The 22,195-nt window shown below is 41.4% G+C and overlaps 2 protein-coding genes across 2 annotated transcripts in view; one reads left to right on the top strand and one right to left on the bottom strand.

Moving 5' to 3' along the window:
- RSPH14 (radial spoke head 14 homolog) overlaps nucleotides 1-22,195 on the top strand; it is a 95,862-nt gene that overhangs the window by 11,926 nt on the left and 61,741 nt on the right. The window lies entirely within an intron of this gene.
- The window catches only part of GNAZ (G protein subunit alpha z), a 48,939-nt gene continuing 27,906 nt past the window's right edge, over nucleotides 1,163-22,195 (bottom strand). Inside the window, exon 2 of the mRNA XM_070951369.1 lies at nucleotides 1,163-3,025. Within this exon, the coding sequence (XP_070807470.1) occupies nucleotides 2,681-3,025 (345 nt within the window). The 3' untranslated portion in view covers nucleotides 1,163-2,680. The remainder of the gene's footprint in view (nucleotides 3,026-22,195) is intronic.

Genomic DNA, 22,195 nt, shown 5'->3' on the forward strand with positions numbered 1-22,195 from the left:
AATTTATAGTATTGGTGACTGGAAATTTCTTATGGATTTTTTATGTAAAAATGAAAAAAATGGCTTTGATGATTAGACAGGATAGATTATAGAAAGAAGGGTATAATGATATAACTTTAAAGAGAGAAATTAAAATATAATTGTACTTATAATTACTGTGAAAAATATCGGAAGCCACAGTTTTTCTTTCTTTCCCATTTTTTTCTTTTTTTTTCTTGCATTTTTTGTTTTTGCTTGTTTTTCTTTTTTTCTGTATATTAGTTTGTATGAAAGTGTTTTTCTATCGAGACATATATATCCTACAATTTGCTGCAACTTTTAGAACAGGTTTAAACATTCTATATAAAAACAACTCTGTCTCAGAAACCTCACCCTCAAATTTCTCTCTGTGGCAAATCCCACCCCTTCCAGGCCGGCCACATTTCCAACTGAAGGAGCTTCCTGCTCTAAGTTTTGTTCTTCTTGCCTCCCAACCAGAAGCCACCATCTTGGGGAAGGGCTCCAAAGGGGCATCTCTTCCCACTCTCAATCTCTGCTGGGACCTGCAGTTCAGATACCAGCCCCACTAATGTTATATACCATAGAATCTGATTGGGAAAACATTTTTCCCAATTTGATCCACACCTTCTCTCTCTCTCTCTCCCTCTCCCTCCCTCCCTCCCCTCTCTCATCTATTTATTTATTTATTGCATCTATTAGGACACCCCAAGGAAGCCATGAGACTCTGGGCCATGTACAACAAAAACAAACAAGAAAAAAAGAAATCAAAACTATAACATCACTGAAGATAAATGTGCAAAATGGCAAATTGACAAAATAGATTGAAGCAGCCACTGGGGGATTTTACCCCTCTCATCACAAACCCCAGGGAGCATTCTGAGGTTTCTGAAGTTCTTTTTTCTAAGAGTTCCAGAAATGTGCAGCTCTTTCTTGGAAGGGCCGTTCTGGCCAAGCAGGGCTGGCCATGGAGCCCCCTTCTGCAAGGGCCCCATCCTGAGCCCCAGGCTGCCTCAAAGTGGGACTGATTCTCACAATTGCCTCCTCAGAGCGGGACCAGCTTCATCCGAAGTGGAATACCTAAGAAACCCACCTGTGCGAAACCACAAAGCTTCAAGGCAACAGTGAGCACACCACAAACCAGTTAGGACCATTCAGAGTATTTATTTTCTTAAAGTGGACAGCCTGTAACATTATTTCTGCTAAATTTTTCTTAAAGCCCTTGGCTGTGAATTCCCACTTATGTTCATACAACTGGGAAACAGAGGGAGGGGAAGGAAGGCGAGTGAGTGAGTGTGTGTGAAAAAGAGAGAGAGAGAAAGAAAGGATGAGTGCATGGATGTGCTTTACAATTCTTGAATACATATTTACACATTAGCTTGCACTGGAACATTTATGCGGGGGGGGGGGAGAATGAGTTGCGTGACCACCGGCCAGAGGCCCCAGGTGGGGTTTTTCCAGTGAAGACACAACAGCTTCTCTGGCCCACTTAAGTATGCATTTGCCAGAGGAAGAGGCCATTCAGCATTATTTTAACACAATGACAGAGAACTGAAAAATGCATCACTTCCATTTCTTTAATTCCACTAAGTTTTAAAAATTTAAATATCAAGACATTTAAATATTGTTCATATCACTCATCTGTTCACCTAATAATTACAACACATTTTAAAAATAAACACCCAAAAAGACTTAAAAGGCTCTATTGTACAGTTTCACTGGCTCCTGTGTTTGGAAAGGCCGTTGCAAATGCTGCCGTATTTCTCAGAATGTTTGTGGCGCAAAGGAATCAGTCTCTCCATTGGCACACACAGAACCCAGACACAAAACAATAACTTAAAAAGAATCCATTTACCTCTTATACCTGTCTTCAAAAAGAAAAATTCAACCACTCATTATTACAGAGATTGTGTAAAAGGACACAATTATTTGGCAAAAAAAGGATTGAAAAGAAAAACTTTCAACGTATAAAATTCCTCACTGGTAGAATAGTGACCACAACTTAGCCTGGTCTTCAATTCAGTAATTCTACTAATTTCTTACTTCATGCTGCACAATCTGAAAATCTGAAGGATTCAAATGGGCAGCCCCCAAACCATTTCCACACATCAGGTCCTTCCACAGGCGGAATAGTTTGTGATACACCGTTACACAGAGACAATGCGTGTACCTAGGATCTGCTTAGCATGTTCTGCAAGGAACCTGACCGGGGTGTGTGTGGGGGGGGGGGGTGAGATCATCAGGCTGGGTCCCAGAAGGGCCTCTCTTCTGGAAAGGGTGTCCCGGCACATCCTGCTTCCCACATGCCGGCTCTGCCTTCTTCCCAACAGGAAGCTGGTTTCTAGGACAGGAAAGACAATAATCTGCTCATCACAGATAGAACAGGGTGGTTCTGCCACTGCAGGAAAGGAAATGACACAGAATGAGCCTGTGAGGATGGGACGACAAAAACTTTTCAGTTCAGTTCAAAACCTCACCATTTGCGGGGAGGTGTGCAGACGGTAAGCCGTTTCTTTTTGTGAAAACGTGTAGGCAGCTGAAGGGATGATCTGTGAACGTGCACCAGGCGTCTCCCCTCCATAACTGGATCTTCCACACGTGCCCCGTTTTTTCCTCTGTGAATGGAGGGATTTGCCTATTTTGCGTCGCCACACAAAGCCAGACTCATTTCCTCAGAGGATCCTTAGCAAAGGCCAATATATTTGAGGTTGTTCTGAATGATGACGTCTGTCACCGCATCAAACACAAATTGGATATTACTGGTGTCAGTAGCACAAGTGAAATGTGAATAAATCTCCTTGGTCTCCTTGTTGCGATTCAAGTCCTCGAACTGGCGCTGGATATAGACGGCAGCCTCTTCGTACGTATTTTGGCCCTTGTACTCAGGAAAACAGACAGTTAGTGGGATTCGGCGAATTTTCTCTGCCAGAAGATCCTTCTTATTCAGGAAAAGGATGAGGGAGGTGTTGATAAACCAGTTGTTGTTGCAAATGGAGTCAAAAAGGCGAAGGCTCTCTGCCATCCGACTCTGTGGAAAAGGATGCAAGTGTCAGCAAGAACATCAGGCACCAGGGACATAACATGCTTTTATCATCAGCGTTCTTGAGCAAAGAGTTAGCGGCGGAAGAAATTAAGAATAAGAGGGAAAAAATGCAATCCAATATCATTATCTCTCTGTCTCTCTCTCTAATCATCTTTCTTTCAGCATTTCCATACATGGCTTATTTTAGCTTCTCTTTTTGTTTCCAAGTCTCTCACAAACTCCATCCAATCCAACCTTCTCAGTTTCTGTGCCTTTCAACCCGGGTACTCTCCATTCATATGCTTGTTTTGCAAGTCAATCCTCATTTTGTTCTCTTTGCACCCATGCCCATTTCAAAATTCCCCCCTTCAACTTTTCTCGTTTAAACAACACACACTTAAGTGTCTCACATCCAATGCATTTTTGTTTCTCCTAACATACCCAACTGTTGCTTTCATTCACCAAGTGATAGAAGCATGTCTTATAAACAGACATTTTGCTTCTTTTGCAATCACTCATTCCTCACAATAAACCATATATTGCCCACTACTTTTCCACCAGCTTTTACACGTTAAACATGTAGCTCGGTTTATATGATTGCTTCGCTAATCCAGAAAGACTCCATGACTGGAGTGGCATCAAAAGCCACTGAGAGATTAAGGTGGGCCAGAACTAGTAAAGCCTTTGGGAGTAGTGCCTTCCCGAAAGGAAACTTTCACTGAACATATTCAGATCACTGGGCATTGCTGAAGATGGTTTTTCTATCAAAGTAGGATAGAGAGAGAGAGAGAGATAGAGATAGAGATAGAGATAAGAATGGAAAGGAAAGGAACGGAACAGAACAGAACAGAACAGAACAGAATGCTTTATTTGGCCAAGTGTGATTAGACACACAAGGAATTTATCTCTGGTGCAGAAGCTCTATGTACATGCAAAGCAACAAAATAATGATAATCATAAGGATATAGGCTCTTCTGCTTGAGCAGGGGGTTGGACTAGAAGACCTCCAAGGTCCCTTCCAACTCTTACTCGGTTATCTTCTGTTATAATAGGATACTAATACGAACGGGTAGTAGACGAGGAGAAGGATAATAATGCCACAGCCATACAACATGGGTAAATGCACACAGACATAAAATAGTACTATGAGAATTAGGTATTCAGTGAAGTGACGGCATGAGGGGAAAAAATTGTGCCTAATTGTTTTGGCATGCAATGCTCTGCAGCAGCATCCCGAGGAGAGAAGTTGAAACAGTTTATGTCTGTAACTATTCTCTCAGCCCTCCTTCTGACCCTTGCAATATACAGGTCTTCTATGGAAGGCAGGCCGGCTGCAATTGTTTCTTTGGTAGCCCTAACTACCCGTTGAAGTCCAGTTGCTGTGCCAAATCAGACAGTTCTGGAGGCACAAATGACAGACTCAGTATTTCCTCTGTAAAACTGTATCAACAGCTTCTGGCCTTTGGCTCTGAATAAATGTTTTCCTTCTTGAATTGCTAACTAAGATTAGTAAGATTGATAAAATTATTAAGTATCTTTTTTTTACTCAGAGACACCAGTTTAGATATGCATCTTCAATAGGTAGTTAAGAAACCTTTTTGTGTGTTTCAGTGTTACATATAATGGATCACCACAAGCACAAGCACAACACAACCAACCAAATAAATAGTATAAGAAAACAGAAAAGTTGGCCCTCACAAGTAGAGCCCAAAATTCTGACCCAGGTCTGAAAAGGATTGTTTTATAAGCCAGGAACAGAAGATAGGATGTAACTAAAAGCATGTAATAATGAAACCTGTTCTCATTTGCCACTCAAACATTTGCCACTTCCAAACATTTATGCAATAATATACAGATGCAATGATACTGAACGATTCAGTTTCATTTAGTTTTAGAAGTAAAAGCTAGAATGAAGGTCATGTTTATGAATTTTATGAATTTTAACTGAACCAATTGCTGGAATGGCCATTTTAGACAACTGCCTGTCCAGAAGCAGCTTTTCACCTAAGGACACTATTATTCTCTTGGCTCAATTGCATCTAGTCAGAAGATGCTGCTGGTGACCAAACTCAGGGCCGGTCACATCCCGAAGAATTACTGGTCCATGAGTTGGGCTCCAGTCTACTCGGCTACCCTTTTTTTATGTATACAATACTGCTTTCTATTCAGAAGGATTGCCATCTATGATACAAATCTATGTGGGAAGGAAGGAAGGAAGGAAGGAAGGAAGGAAGGAAGGAAGGAAGGAAGGAAGGAAGGAAATTGGAGCCTGCCATTTTTCTCCTTGGCATTCCCAACCCTTTTGGACCTCTTTTCCAAAGAGACAGTCTGTACACTAGCCTGCTCAGCTTGAGGCCCATTAGAAATTCAGGGGCTGCCAAATACAATACTTCCCTTCCTCCCCCAAAACGGTAATTCAAAATAGAATAGAATAATAAAATGCCTAAAATGTATTAGACATTCTACTGAAGCTCTGCCCACAACCTTAAAAAAGAACAGATGGGGAGAGAATGGAGAAACTACCCATTGGAGCTATTAGTTCTTCATTGGAAGATCCGATTAATATTCCTTCTTCCCTAATAAAATATTTTAGTGTTCCACACAATATCTCTTCCTGTTGACGAGAAATCATTTAATTGTCATACCCTCCAACTCACACTTAACTAAAAGGTTCATCAGCCATGAAGGACTTCGCTGAAGACGAGATATGTTATGCCTACAGCTTGTCCACAATCCATTAAGATTTTACCTGATCAAAACCTGAGATGGGATGACAAGATTTGATCTTGATAAATCCATGCTGAATTTAGGTAGTTACCATAGTGTGCTCTTAAGCTAATGACAGATCTCTTTATGATCATAACCAACGCCTGTTTGTTTTCTGGCATACACTTTGCCTTACTGCAGTTGCTAAGAAATTCTATCAGCATTTTCTCTTTTGTATTATGGTTCAGTATTCTAATTTGGATATAGTTATATACAAGTATAGGGGGATTACCCTAATTTGAATGAATAACCCAAACTCTAAAATGCATGCAACTTCAGCCGTTTCATATTCTTGCGATTTCTGCAAAATCAAGAATGCTCTTTCCAAGATGAGATCTGCCCATTTTTTAATTCAAAGTAATTCTTGGGAAGCTTCCAAGGAGAAAGGAAGCAGCCCTGTGTAGGGAGGGGATGTGTGAGATTTTGTCACAACCCACTTGGACTTTGTCTCCCACGTAAGCATCTCTCCTCCCTCCCTCCCCCTCCCCCTTAGCAGGCTTGTCATCTTCTCAGAGTACCAACACCTCCAGAAAAGTAACTGTTTCTGATTCAACCTGATGTTACTGTGAATTTTAATTTTCTCTCACATGTTTGAGAAAGAAACAATTGTGAAAACTTGTCTATATTTAGCATTCCTGATTTGAATTTTTTTCTACAGCAGTTACTGCAACCTGAACATTCATCGGGTGAGGCGGAGGGATATCTAATATCCCAAACCCACAGGAAATTCTGTCATTGCTTTTCTTCTAATTTTAACATATTTTCTCAGCAAGCTTGTTTGTAGCTGGACCTGGAAAATGGTTGTTTTAATTTGGATTCCTGTACTGAGCAGCAGACTTGGCTAATTCTGGAGGTAGCACAATATCTTACAGTACAGTACTTTAGCTAGGCTGATGTTTCTCAACTGTGGCAACTTGGCTCAGCTGGCTGGGGAATTCTGGGAATTGATGTGCAGACATTTTCAAGTTGCCAAGGTTGAGAAACACTGGTCTAGCCAAAACGTAAGAACGGAAGATCTATTTAAGTCTGGTACAACAGCAAGCAGAGAATCCATTACAGATAGTCCTTAACTTACAACTGTTTGTTTAGTGACCGTTTGAAGTTGTAGAAGCACTGAAAAAAGTGACTTATGGCTGTTTTTCACACTTACGACTGTTGCTGCATCCCCATGGTCACATGATCAAAATTCAGATGCTTGGCAACTGACAATGACAATTGCAAGCGTCCCGGGGTCATGTGATCACCTCTTGTGACCTTCGGCCCCCTTTGCCTTACTAATCCAAGTCCTCTTCCTGGCTCTCTACAGTATCCTGATCCATCCCCCCCCCTTTAATGAAGTAGACTTATTTCTTTATGAAAGTTTTATGCCGTCCATCTCCCCTGTAAGTGACATAATAAGCCTATGTCCAAAGCCACTCCCCAGGTCTGCCTCACTCTTGACGCGGAATCAGACAGCAGGGGCTCCTCCTGACACCATCCCTTTCTAGCAACCTTTTATTTGCTGAATCTCGAAAGTCAGAGAAGGTGCTGTCTGCATCATTCCACTTTCCTTGGTATTTGGTTTCTTTGCTTACAAGCCACTCTGTGGTTTATCAGTAGCCTAATGCTGGTTCCAGTTGTGAAAAGAATTCTAGGACGTGTGCAAGAGTTCAAGGGAGGAGTCCCAAAATTTGCTTTTTCTGGAATCTCCAGATCTCCCCCACTTACAGGGCATCTCAACAGAATTTAATATCTGCCCTTTCAAATTAAAGGACTCTTAGTCATTGTGAAAAAGCAGCAAATCTTCCAGGAAAATTCATATAAAACCATTTAAAATCTTGCAAAATTCTTGGCTCATGTCCCAAATGCCATATTTGGGGGGGTGGGAGACAAGTCATTAATAACAACAGTTCCTCTGGGCCAAACGTTCCCCAGCCACATTCCCTGAAGGGCGAGTCTGTTCAAAGAGAGGCTTTTGGGATTCAGCAGAAGGGAACAGACAGCTGAAGTGGAGCAAAGAATGGAAAGGAAACAGCCCTGCGTGACCCTTCTCTTCATACTGATCACAATCACCAGAGTGCCTTCATGGCCACATCCAGTTATATTTTCTTGTACTTCAAAAACTTTGAGTAAAAAAAAAAAAGATTTAGAGAGAAAAATCTCTCAGCAAACGTAATTGTTGGGTAGTTTTTGTTCTTCATATCAAACAAGTTTTCAAAAACACAGAACCACATCAAGAAAGCTAATATAGTTCTTAAAGATAAATCTTAAAAATACTTGAAAATACTTGTTCATGAAATGTATAGATTCATCCAATGGTAAGCAACTCTCACTTCCCTCTCTTGCTGTGACTGACAAGGCTGCTTCTGCCGTCTCATCAGCTGAATGGGTGGGAGGGCCTGACTGCACAGGTCCAGCAAAGCTGTAAAACCCTCAGGGGAACCAGGCTCTGTGCCACGAAGGGCTTTAGAGTTGGCAACAAGCACTCTGAATTGGCCCAGGAGCCTCCCGGGAGCCAACTGCAGTTCACAGAGTGTAAGTGGTACACGAGCCTGACAAGACATGCCCCTATTTGGCCATGCTATCACACTCTGGACCAGCTAAGCTTCCCACTGACCACAGGGCACCATGCCTCCCATTCTCACCCTGCCACTGGGCCAGAAGGAGACTGTAGCTGAGGCTGAGAGATCAAGAAGGTACCAATAGAGGAGAATGTTTGTAATTCAGGGTTGGAATGAAGGGACCTTGAGGCTTTTTGAACTTGGCTGTTTTCTTGCAGATGTTTCATTACCCAAACTAGCTAGCACTGATGATGTTACTAGTTCAGGTAATGAAACATCTGCAAGAAAACCGCCAAGCTCAAGAGAGCCCCAAGGACCCCTCAGATGAAGAAGGATGGCTGCATTCCTCTTGACCCAGCTCTGCATATACTTCACATACACCACCTATGTGCTTTTTAAAAAAATTCTGAGCAATTGTGCCTGTTTCTTGGAGACTCTGGACAAGTCCCTGCAGTTTTCTTGGATAATTTTTTTTTGGAAGTGTTTTGCCATTGTCTCCTTCCTAGGGCTGAGAGTGATTAGCCCAAGTTCATCCAGCTGGCCTCATGCCTACGGTAGGCCTTGAACTCACGGTCTCCTGTTTTCCACTCTGGTGCCTTCAGCACTACTTTGCAGCAAACTGATTTGCAGCAGCTAACAAAGGTGCACAGCAAGATTTGGGTGCATCTGTTAGATTCAGAAATGAAAGGGCAAAATCTTCCCCAGGACACCTACCAAAATTCAGTGGAGAAATAAACTCCTCAAATTCTGCAAAAGAAACTGATATACTGTGTTTCCCAGAAAATACAACCTACCCCCGAAAACAAGCCCTAGCCCGATTTTCATGCCTGCACCTAATATTAACCCTATCCAAAAAATAAGCCGTAGTTAAGCCCGGCCCACCATCTGGTTCTACAAGGTGGGGTGAGGCACATGCGTAAAAATCAAGCTAGGGCGGTGGGGCGGAGCTGCTCCACATGTCCCACACCCACTTACCTTAGGACCGCCACAGCCAGGCCTCCCACATACCGACACCTGTCGCAGCACTGCCTGACTTCTTTTGCGGTGGCTTGTGGCAGGACGCGGTGTGGCTCGCTTGTGGAATGGCACAGCACACCATGCAGCATCCTGTGAGCGGCAGCACAGGTGCAACGAGCTACGTGGCATCTGGCCGCAAATGGCCACAAGCAGCTGCAGAAAAAGTCAGGCAGCGGCACAACAGGTGTCGGGGTGGGAAGCCTGGCTGAGGTGGTCCTAAGGTAAGCGGGTAAGACATCCCCTGAAAATAAGACCTGGTGCTTATTTTGGGGCTCAAAATAAAATAAGACTGGGTCTTATTTTCACAGAAACATTGTTCTACGAAATTATTAAGAGGATTTGGAGATAAGATGGCTGAGAATACAAAAATTACAATTATTCAATATTATTAAAATAATATATATTCTTGATGTGCCCAAATCTGCCAAAGCAATCCTCATTTATCATATCCCAATGCTGACACTTTTCCTCTAAGCTCCCAGGGTTGCTAATTTTAGAAAGATACTTTCTTGTCTTATTTTTGTAGGCCATCTCTATCTAAATCCAGAAGAGAGTCAGTTCTTAGCATATTTCAAGGGTGAGATTTTCAGCCGAATTTTTATTCAGCACACACTGTGCTCCTTTCTATTCCCTCCCCAATAGAGGGTTGGGCTGTGACTGGCTAAGAGTCCCGGTGGAATCCCCTCAGTGACCGTCCAGCCCAGGGATGGGCAACTATGTCAATTTTATGAGCTGTGGACTTCAATTCTAAGAATTCTTGAGCCAGCCTGGCTCTTTCTTTTTTCCCCAGTTCCTTCCAATTAATTGTGGGTAATAAACACCTCTGTGGTACAGATCACAGGGGCCCAAAGGCAAAGCCATTTCTGAGAATTCCCTCCAATGACCAGTTCTTGCCTCTGCCTCAGCCTGGAAACTGGGGGAAACGACCAATGATTCCATTGGCTTCAATGGATTCCATTGGCTTCAATGGATTCCATGAATGAAAAATTTCACAATGATGGTTTGCAAGAACCTGTTCAATATTGTAGAAACTCATCATTTGGATCAAATTCTGGGAGAGACCAACGACAGTATTAAGGGTCTTCTTAACAATAGTTACTAGTAAATTTTAACCAAAGATTGACAAATGATTATCAAATTACTCAAAAGAGCATAGCTTCACAAGAGGATTTGAGAAAAATGCAGATTCACACGAGTGGACATTGTAGATCTCCTCTGAGCAATTACACCCTTGGAAGACAGATCACAAACCTCCACTCCTTCTATGAAGAAGAAGTCGTGCTCTTTAGTGGCCCCATTCAGACTGCTACACTCATGGACTGCTATGCCTCAGGTACTCCTCAACCTCATCTGGGCTCAAAAGGAACAAGACTTAACAAAGGTCTCTTTGCATGAGAGAAGCTGCACAGGCTCAGATGACCTGCCAGACCTCACAGAAAAAGGAAGGAGAAACCCTTCTTCAACATGCACTGCACTCCCAAAAATGTGATTTTTCAACTAGCTGAATATAATGAGGAAGCTAAAAAGGAGTTTCTGCTTCTGTTGGGTATTAGCCAGTTGAACCTAACAGAACAAAGGTAATCAGTTACAGGTTGTCCTAAATCAACATGAATATCCTTTTAGAATGCAATAAGGCAGCCACAAAAATGGGCGCTGGAAAGAAAAAGGAAGCAGACACCCCTTAACCTGTCCTTCAGTGTGACTTCCTGAGGAAAGCTTTGCTGTGATGTGAATCAATCAATCCATCAATTTTCATTATGGTCACAGACCAGCATTACAAATAAGAGCATTAAAAACAATAATAATAGTAAAAAATAAAAATAAGGCAGACAGAATAATATATTGCGATTGGTAGTGGATTAACAGTGGGCAGTTAATTTGGCCTAATTTTACACACAGCATAACAGAATTTGGCCACATCCAGAGAAATCTTCAGCCAACACAACATACGTGCACACTTCAAACCCAAGAATACACTAAGGCAGAAACTTATCCACCCGAAGGATAAAACACCCAGATACAAGATGAGCAACGTGATATATTCAGTACAATGCAGCAGGGTGGATTTGATTTAAATCGAGTTGATTTAAATCACAATTTAAATCATGATTTAAATCACTAGTAAAAAGGCTTGATTTAAATCAACTCGTTTTAAATCATAATTGTTAAAGAGCAACTGTCATCTCTGCTACTCCTTTGACCCACTGTTGACTCACCGATAGTCCCAGTGTTGCAGAATATACAGCCTCATGCTATATAACTAAGCTCCATTTCATGCTGAATAAACTAAATTTATGTATCTTAAATAGAAAACTATCTTACAATAGATTTTTACCACAAAAGTTTTTTATTAAAATAAATTCGATAAAAATCAAAAAAATCCGATTTAAATAAAAAAAATCTGATTTTTTTGATTTTTTTTTTTAAAAATCATTGATTTTTATCCACCCTGCAATGCAGTGAGCCATGTGCAGATCTGTACATTGGGGTAACAAAACAACCACTTCATAAGCGCATGGCACAACATAGGAGAACAAACCCAACAGGGCTAGATTCAGCAGTCCATCTGCATTTAAAAGACAAAGGCCATTTAAAAGACAAAGGCCATGGGCGCACCTCATTGTGCCCGCGTGACACCCCTCCTGCGCGAGCTGCACTGGCTCCCAGTGGTCTTCCGGGTGCGATTCAAGGTATTGGTTACCACCTTTAAAGCGCTCCATGGCACAGGATCCGGGTACCTTCAAGACTGTCTTCTGCCACCAATAGCCTCCCACCGACCAGTCCGTTCCCACAGAGAGGGTCTCCTCAGGGTGCCGTCAGCCAAGTTATGTCAGCTGGCGACACCCAGGGGGAGGGCCTTCTCTGTGGGAGCCCCAACCCTGTGGAATGAACTGCCCCCGGAAATACGTAAGAGCTCCGACCTCCGGGTGTTCCGCTGCGCACTGAAGACCCTGTTGTTCCGCCAGGCAGGGCTGTCAATATAATAATTTTAAATTGGGGTATTTTAATTTTTGGGGTTTTAAATTGGCCAAATCTATTTAATTATTTTAATTTTTAATTATTGTTGTGTCTTGTGTTTTTAAATTGGCTGTACACCGCCCTGAGTCCTTCGGGAGAAGGGCGGTATAGAAATAAAATTATTATTATTATTATTATTATTATTATTATTATTATTATTATTATTATTATTATTATTTAGAAGACAGCAAAGTCCAGATTTTGGACAGAGAAGACCGCTGGTTTGAAAGAGGGGTCAAAGAGGCCATTTATGTCCAAACTGAACAGCCCTCCCTCAACAGAGGGGGAGGGGGAGGACATCATCTATCTCCAGTCTACAACACAATCCTTTCAACAGTTCCAAGAAGGCTCCAACACCATTTGCACCACTCAGGTGAACCTCCAGGTGGCCTTAACTAAAAGCATGTAAATGACCAGCTGTCTGCAAGGAGTATAAATCCTTCCATTCCCCATCATCCAGTCAGAGCTGAAGAAACTTCTTGGATGAGAAGCGAAATAAAAACCAGAAAGTCCAGTTGCCTCTTGAAAAAGCACCTTTGGGACAACCATGACCTGGATGACTGAGAATCTCCCTAGGCATTTAGAGGAACTACTTCATACTGATCTGGTAAAAGTAGTTACACATAAAAAAGATCAGTACTTCCCCAATATGTTATTAGGTATAAGAGTCTGAAAGTCCTAATAGAAAGTGCAATAGAGCAGGACGTGAGCTCTCGTTTCAGTGGCCCCTTGTCCACACTCTCAGCTCACATGATTGTTTTCATTGGCCCTTCAAAACAGCTGTGGAAAGTGTGTTGCAGTGATGTGCAATCTCTCCTGCATCAGACAATTGTGTCAGATTTTAGCTACCAGTTAAAACAAGTCAAGACCAATTAGCTCTGTAACGGAAGCCAGCAGTACCTGACCTGTATTAAAGCTACACTAGATAAAGCAGGTGGGTAAAGTAACTCCAGATGAAACCCCCTGCAGGTCCTCCACTGGTCCTGATCAGGGGCAGGCAAGCCAGAGGCTGCCTCAGCACCCCTACCCCCCCCCCCACACCCTTTAGAAAGGGGGCTCTGGTAGATGCTAGGAAGCAGCAGACGTTGGCTCAGGAGCCAGGAAGGGAAGGCCACCCTTGCCCTGCATTAGGATTTCCCACATTGCTACCCATACGGTAGGTAATCCAAGAGTGCTTGTGTTATACTTACCGTTGCTCTATAAACAGCCTGTAGGGTTTATATCCTGGAGGAAAGATGCTCTTATCTTCCACAGGCTCTTTGAGAAGAGCCTCATCACCAACTGCTGTGTTTCAGAAATGAAACCCGGGTGGTTAAACACCTGTGGGAATTGCATAGGGGCCTGGATCATCGCTCTTGATTACCTCAGGGATTTGTCTCTGGAGCATAAAAAACAATTAGGGCCTGTGTGTGATGTGATGCAAACCAGTCCACCATCTTAGCTATAAGGTGTTTTATCGCAACCTTTTTTGTTAATGAACATCAGCATATTCTGAAAGCCGCCCTTTCCGTCTGGATAGCTCTTAGCAATTGCACTTGAAGCTTCTAACCTTTGGACTCTGTCTCTCTGGAAGCATCCAAGCAGCTGGCAAGAAAAGGCTCCAGGCTCTTGTGTATCTTAAACACCCTCACAGATTTAGCACTTGTGCGCGTGGGTCTTTTGATCTTGCTTACACACAGTTCCCTGCTCTGACCTGTTCTAATAAGGAGAGTTTTACCTGGCTGTCTGAAAGTGCTTAGCCCTAGATGAGGAAACAAGGGAAGGCTCCTGGACTGATGCAGTCGTTCCGAGTTTCCATGGAAATAGCAAATAACGGATTCTCGGGGTTAATGTATTCTGAAGCACAGCAAAAGATTTATGTGGCAGATGCTGTAACATCGAGGGAGGCAGAAAAACAGGAGTGTAATCTTCTTGGCCTAGTCTCCACACACACACATTTCCCAGAGAGCAGAAAGTGCGTGCAGGGTGAGGAAAGTGACGTCTCCTACTATCAGTTGTGACTTTTCTAATCCTCAAATGGCCACAAATGCGTTTGGAGCTGGGAGTCATTTTAAAAAAGCAACGCTAAATGCAGTTTTTATTCTCCTTCAGATTGAAAGAGGCTTCTGTCTGTCTTCCTTACTCATTCACAGAGGAAAAAGTGATTCCTGCTCTAATCCAAGTCAAGCTGCAGGCCCAGGCGGGGCTGGGGGTGTCACGCTGCACAATCAGTTTAGGCTTCTTTCCTTCCTTCCATTCCTTCCATTCCTTGCCAGTCAGGCTCAAGGTAGGAGTTAAGGCAGCTCCACCACCCTATTTCACTCTCCCCCAAAGGCCTCGAGTGACCCTTTAGGGATAGGATGCTGTCTTGCTAGTGGAAGGAGTGGTGTCCCATCCCTACATGCACGCACATATGCACGCACACGCACGCACACCATCTCCAACTTGAAACAGGCTGTAGTGGGACATCTCAGAGCTTCAAGAGCACCACCCCAAAGACTACGCCAGGAGTCACAGTCTCCAAGGGGCTTTAAATTTTGCTATCAATGTATCTTATGCTGCTTCCTATAAAGAGAATCTTCATTTAGTTTATCAAAGTCTAAGGAGATTCTCAGTCATCCAGGTCATGGTTGACCCAAAGGTGCTTTTTTGAAAGGCAACTGGTCTTTTTTTTCCCTTGAAGACATTTCACTTCTCATTCAAGAAGCTTCTTCAGTTTTGAACTCAAAAAGCTTCTTGGATAAGGAGTGAAATGTCTTCAAGAAAAATCAAAATCCAGTTGCCCTTCGAAAAAGCACGTTTGGAGCAGTTTTACTGCTAAAAGCAGTAATATATCCAGTATTCATGTAGAGGACATCTAAATGAGGGAAAGCAGCAAAACTCAGCTGTTAGGTTCCATCCATCCATCCATCCATCCATCCATCCATCCATCCAAACAGATTAAACAAACTAACATCCTGTCCATTCATTCCCCAATGGCTCTGGGAGGATTACTAGATAAATTCAGACAAATCTACCCACACCAATGTTGCTTCATATAAACAGCAGCATAAACAAACTAATAAAAATATACTTCATTTAAGTTTGGAACCCTCTTCTGGATTGTGACAAAGGCAAATTCTTTGCTTTCCTGCTTCCACTTGTCAAGGCCCATATGTTAATCCATACTTATGCAATTGCAGAAAAAGCAGAATTACTCTTGATCTTAGAAATCCATGATGGGGTCTGAAAATGATGTCCTGTTCCAAATCTGGGGGCACAAGATATACAGGAGCCTAAACTAGCTTGGACCCAAACCATGTAATAGTCCAACCTGGCCTGGACCTATGATGCCAAGTCTTCCCGCTCTAGTTAGAGGCATCATGGCAATGTGGTCATCCAGCATCCCTAGTGGTTCCAGCAGGCTCATGGAGAGAATGAGGTCCTAGCGACAGCAGTCATGCCATCCAAGTCCAGAACAACCCCAAACGGGCCTGGAATCAGCACTAGTTGTTCTCCCACTTCCAGGCTCATACAGTCTAGAGACACACAGATGTTTTCAAGACGTTTAATGCCGAATATACAGGAATGTGGCCAGACTTCGCCAAAGCCAAACCAAAGAGTCACCCCAGAGGGAAAAGTGAACTGCTACAAAGGAGGGCCTCCAACCCCCGCAGCTTCAAAGGATGGATCTCTGGTCAACATTAGCAAAAGCCACTAAGAGATCCCTAAATCCAGGGATTATCAATCTCTCCTGTGCAAATCCCCCATTGGGGGAGGGGAGCCCTTTCCCAACTCCCTTGAAAGCAGACTGGTATGAAGTGCAAAGACTTCACCCTCACCTACAAGGACAGCAAAAGCAGTGTCAGTGTGAGGTTGCCCAAGTGACATGCCGGAAGGAAGAGAGCATCCCAGGAGCAGCCCTTCCTGTTGCAGAGGCCTGCTGCATGTTATGCCACATGCGGCACAAGGTGCAGCGTGAATGGTGGCCATTTGCAAGGGCTGCTGGCAGCTCCCTGCCACTCCTCTCCTTTTTCTGCTGAGCACGCAGGATGCAATTACACGGAAGGTAGTCAGAGTTTCAGGCCCAGCTACCCTGTAGCACAACCAGGGCTCCTGAATCAGCATAGCAGCCCCAGGGTGAAAGTGTAGCCTGAGCTCTAATAGATCCTCTTTAATTTAATTCAACATGAATGGAACCATTTCCATCACTTTCTCTATCTTTTGCACCCCTCCTTTATGGGAAAGAGCTCCTTTTTGTGACAGTTCTATTATGGTGAAAGAGATAAATCCTGGATCATTCTGCTTTTCTTTACACCAGTGGCACTTAGACATGCAGGTAGCAGAGATGCGTTTCTGGCAAGAGGACAGCCCTTTCCCTGCACATCATGAGAACTGAGTTCAGGTCCAGCCATGGAGTAAGTTGACATCTCTCCCCCCTTTACTTGGCACTGCCAGCAGGGCCTCTCCTTGGTTGCCAGTCGTAGCTGCCTCCTGCCAGGAGATCAGTGGGAACCGTCTAATTGAAAGCAGCAGGGGCGCCCAAAGGGAAAAGAATCTCTCCTGAAGACACCCAGCTTATCCCACGTCCCTCCCTCCTTCACCTAGACTGCCCCAAAGGTCCAGACACACTTCCAGAGGCCACCCCAGGTGAAATAGAAGCCACGTTCTGCCATTTATAGCTATGGTCTTTTTCAATATGAATCAGAGGAGCAAGTACGTTAGCACGCCCTTCCTGACCAACCACCAAATGCTAGCAGGTAAAACCCAACAGAGGAAACTATTTGTATTTTCTACGTTCCATATTAGGTAACACCATCCGTTAAAACCTCTCCGCCCATGGACTTCCAGTTGGCACCGCAGGCTCCGTGGACAGTCTTTTAAGACCGCCAGCCCTGTGTCTTCGTAAAAGCCGCTTTGACAGCGCAAACCGGCTGTCTGGCGGCTGAAAAACCTCCCCTTCGGGAAAAGAAGGAAAGGAGAGCCAGTGGGCGAGAGTAGAGCTCCCCGAAAGCCCTCTGGAACATTTCCAGAGGCTTGGAAGGTGAGATCTGTAAGAAAATCAAGGCGTTTTGGATAAAAATTTGGTGGGTGATGCAGAACATTCTGAAAAGAAGGTTGAAATTTACTCCTCAATTGTTCCTATTGGGTATAACTATGGACTGTACAGTATCAGAGACTAAATTGATTTTGAATCTAATATCAGCAGCTAGGCCTGCTGGTAGCGTGATATTGGAAGAAGGACTCTTTGCCTACTATTGAAGAATGGATATTGAAAGTAACGAACCTAGCAGAAATGGCGAAAATCTCAGCGTATTTGAAGGACCATACACAAGAAAGATATGTATCGGAATGGAGAAGATGGATTGACTATATTCAAAATTGCTTAACGCATTGTAAGCCGCCCTGAGTCTCCAGAGAAGGGCGGCATATAAATCAAATTAAAAAAAAAAAGTATCAGACAAGAAAATATCAAATCTAGTTTATGATTGTTAAATGAAACACCTTGTATTTTGCTCTGGGAAGTCTGGGGGGGAGGGTGGGATGAGGGGAGGGAAAGGGTGGGAGGAATATGGGGGGGAAGATAATTTTTGCTTTTTGTAAAACTTTTCAATAAAAAAAAAAAAAAAAACTCTCCGCCCATTGGTTGAGAATTGGTGGGCGGTTTTCTCTGAATGCTGCAGACTCACACCAATGTAAATCAATAGTAACACAGAGCTACAGAATAGGGAATTACGGTAAAACTCCACTGGTCCTCTATGTCCCTTCTGTTTAGGATTTTACTTTTTAAAACTATGTTAATACTATATTAAAATTTTCCTCCAGTTTCTCATCCACCCTTATCCAAAGTTATATTTTTGTTGATTTGTTGGCCAGTGTGAGTGGGTGGAGTTCCTTTTTTTGATATAAAGTATGGATAAAAGAAATATTAGACAGTAGCCTAATGCTGAATGTCTCTTACTAAAACCAGTGTGTTCCTCCACTGTAATATTATTTTGCAACAGCTAGTTGTCTACCTACGACTTCCTTTAGGATCTTTTCTGAATAACAGAACAGTTGTAGACTTGCTCTGGTCTTTTAGAATCTGAGCTCTATAATCTGAATGTACTACTGATAGAAAAGAATATTTGTAGATCAGGGTTCGTGAACTGTGGGTTTCTTTTTTATTATTATTATTATTAAAAAGTTTTATCAAGTATTACAACAATTTTTTCTCCCTCCAACCCCCCTCCCCCCACCCCGGACTTCCCAGAGCAAATATAGGGTATAACATTTAACAAACATAAACTAAAATATGCTAACTTTCTGTAGGCTCCAAACTCCGCCTTGCTCTTTAACTCCCCTGTCAACTAACAAAACATAATTCAAAAAGAAAAAGTTGGTTTCATTCATAAGCTATTTGAAACTTTTTAATCCGATATTTGTTTTGAATATAGTCAATCCATCTTCTCCATTCCGATATATATCTTTCATTTGAGTGGTCCTTCAAATATGCCGATATTTTTGCCATCTCTGCTAAATTCACTACTTTTAGTGTCCATTCTTCAATAGTAGGCAAGTCTTCCTTCTTCCAAGACTGCGCCACCAAAAGCCTGGCTGCTGTTATTAAATTTAAAATCAATTTAGTCTCTATGACTGTACAGTCTGTAATTATACTTAACAAAAAGAACTGTGGAGTGAATTTTATCTTCTTTTTGAGAATGTTTTGAATAATCCACCATATTTTTATCCAAAATGCCTTAATTTTTTTACATATCCACCATATATGATAATACGTGGCATCATCACATTCGCATCTCCAACACTTAGGTTGCAAACTTGGATACATACAGGCTAGCTTTTTAGGATGTAGATGCCACCTATAAAACATTTTATAAAAATTCTCTCTTAAGTTTTGAGCTTGCGTAAACTTTACATTTCTAACCCATATTTTTTCCCACGTTTCCATCATTATTGGTTCTTCAATATTTTGTGCCCATTTTATCATACAATCCTTAACTAGCTCTGTTTCTGAATCTATTTCTACCAATGCATTATACAACCTTTTTATATGCATTTGACTTTGGTCTCTGATTTGTTTTACCAAGTTCTCCTCATTTTGCGAGATACCAATTTTCTGGTCTTCTCTCCATCTAGCTTGCAACTGTCCATACTGAAACCATGTTTGGATTATCCTTTCTTCTCTTAATTGATTCAAAGATTTTAGTTGTAAAATACCTCCTTCCTTATTAAGAAGCTCTTTATAAGTAGTCACATCTTGTTTTTGCTCTACACTTATATTCTCTATCAGGTGTCTGGGTATTGCCCACGTTGGTAACTTATCGTTTAATACTTTTTCCAGACACGCAGTAAAGCATTTCTTAATATATGACTTTTAAAAGTCTTGTCCACTTTCTTATCATATAATAAATAAGCATGCCAACCGTAAACCAAATCATATCCCTCAATATTCAATATTCTTTCTTCTGTTGAATTCATCCAGTCACTAATTGCTGACAGAGCAGCTGCCTCATAATATAATCTTAAATTGGGCATTTTGAGACCTCCTCTTTCACGTATATCCTGCATTATTTTTTGTTTTATTCTCGGTCTCTTCCCTGCCCAGACAAAATTATTAATACCCTTCTGCCATATCTTCAAATTTTCATCTTTTTTAAGTATTGGTATCATTTGAAAAAGAAACAAAAACATAGGCAAAACATTCATTTTTTTTTTTTAAAATTTGATTTATATGCCGCCCTTCTCCGGAGACTCAGGGCGGCTTACAATGCGTTAAGCAATAGCCTTCATACTTTTGTATATTTATACAAAGTCAGCTTATTGCCCCCACAAACTGGGTCTTCATTTAACCTACCTTAGAAAGGATGGAAGGCTGAGTCAACCTTGAGCCTGGTAAGATTCGAACCTGCAGAAATTGCAGGCAGCTGTGTTAATAACAGGGTGCATTAAACCACTGTATTACCAAGGCTCTTTTTACTGCTGCTATTCTTCCTAACAAGGATAATTGTAATTTTTTCAAATTTTCCATCTCTCTCTGTATTTTTTGCCACAACGGATCATAATTATGCTTAAATAATTTCGCATTTGATGTCATAATATAAACCCCCAAATACTTAACTTTTTTTTACTATTTCAAATCCTGTTAGTTTTTCTAGTTCATCTTTTTGATTTGTAGTCATGTTTTTAGTTATTATCTTTGTTTTCCCTGCATTTATTTTAAATCCAGATACTTGTCCATATTGCTTAATTATATCCATTAAACCTACAACCAACTGTAATGGTTGGGTTAAAGTAACAACCAAGTCGTCTGCGAATGCTTGTATTCTGTAGTCATACTGCCTAATTTTAATTCCATTTATTTTGTCCGACCCACGTATCTTACTCAACAAAAATTCCAAAGTCAAGATGAACAATAATGGAGACAAGGGACATCCTTGTCTTGTTCCTTTTTCTATATTAAAAGTATCTGTTAAACTACCATTAATTATTATTTGCGCTGTTTGTTTCTGATATATTGCCTTAATAGATTGTGTAAAATATTCTCCAAACTGCATCTTTTCTATTATTTTCAATAAGAAATGCCAATTCAATCGATCAAATGCTTTCTCCGCATCAAGAAATATTAGCACCGCAGGGATTTAGTTGTTCTTCCCCAAGTACTCTAATAGGTTAACCACTTGCCTTACATTACTCTTCATTTGCCTACCATTTATAAAACCAGTTTGATCATTATGAATCATTTGTTGCATGACTGTCATTAACCTATTTGCTAGTATTTTAGCAAAAATCTTGTAATCTGTAAAAGTGATATAGGCCTATAATTTTTTGGCTGGGTGTGGTCTTGCTCCTCCTTTGGAATCAGAGAAATAAAAGCTGTCCTCCAGGATGGGGGTACATCTCCTCCAGATTGTATGTTGGTAAATAACTCTTTGAGTGGTCCCACCATTTCTAACTGCAAGTGTTTATAATAAGCAGCTGTCAAACCATCCGTCCCAGGGGCTTTACCCACTTTCAACTGCTTAATTGCAAACATAATCTCTTCGGAAGTTATTGGTTGATTTAAACCCTCCCTTTGCTATCTTGTAATTATAGGAATATTCTTTTTCTGTAAGTATCTATCTACATCTATACTTTGAATTTTATCACTAGCATACAACCTCGTATAAAATTCTAAAAATGCTTTTTTAATCATATTTTGCTGATAAACCTCTTTACCTTTATATTCTATTTTCTCTGGTCCGTGACTTTTGTTTTTTCCTTAACAGATATGCTAACCATCTCCCTGTTTATTAGCATTGCAAAAAGTATTATGTTTAGCATATTGCAAATTAGTTGCGACCTGATCTGCCATTAGCATATTAAATTGCCCTCGCAGTAAGTTAATTGCCTCTTTTATTTTCTTGTCTGCTGGGTTCAATATCAAAGCTTGTTCTTTTTTTTTAATTTCCTCTTCTAAGTCCTTCCTTTTTTTTATTCAAATATATCAAGATACCTCTCATATATGCTTTACTTGCATCCCAAACCATTTCCATAGATGTACCCTTATGCATATTTATAATGAAAAATTCTTTCATAAATTTTTTACATTCTTTTACATTTTCCTCATATCTAAACAGATTTTCATTTAACCTCCAAGACCTCTTAAATCCCATTCCATATTCTAATTCCATCCAAACTGGACTATGATCTGTTAAAACTCTTGGGCAGATCTTCGTTTTCTTCACCCTAGAAAAAAGATCATTAGTAATTAATATGAAATCAATCCTAGAGAAAGATTGATGTCTATCAGAAAAAAAGGTAAAGTCTTTTTCTTCAGAGTTCCTCTCTCACCAGATATCTCTCAACTCCATATCATCCATCATTTCAAAAAACGATT

The sequence above is a fragment of the Pituophis catenifer genome, unplaced genomic scaffold (assembly GCF_029215685.1).
Source record: "Pituophis catenifer annectens isolate HBS135680 unplaced genomic scaffold, rPitCat1.0.hap2 SCAF_10, whole genome shotgun sequence".
Classification (NCBI taxonomy): domain Eukaryota; kingdom Metazoa; phylum Chordata; class Lepidosauria; order Squamata; family Colubridae; genus Pituophis; species Pituophis catenifer.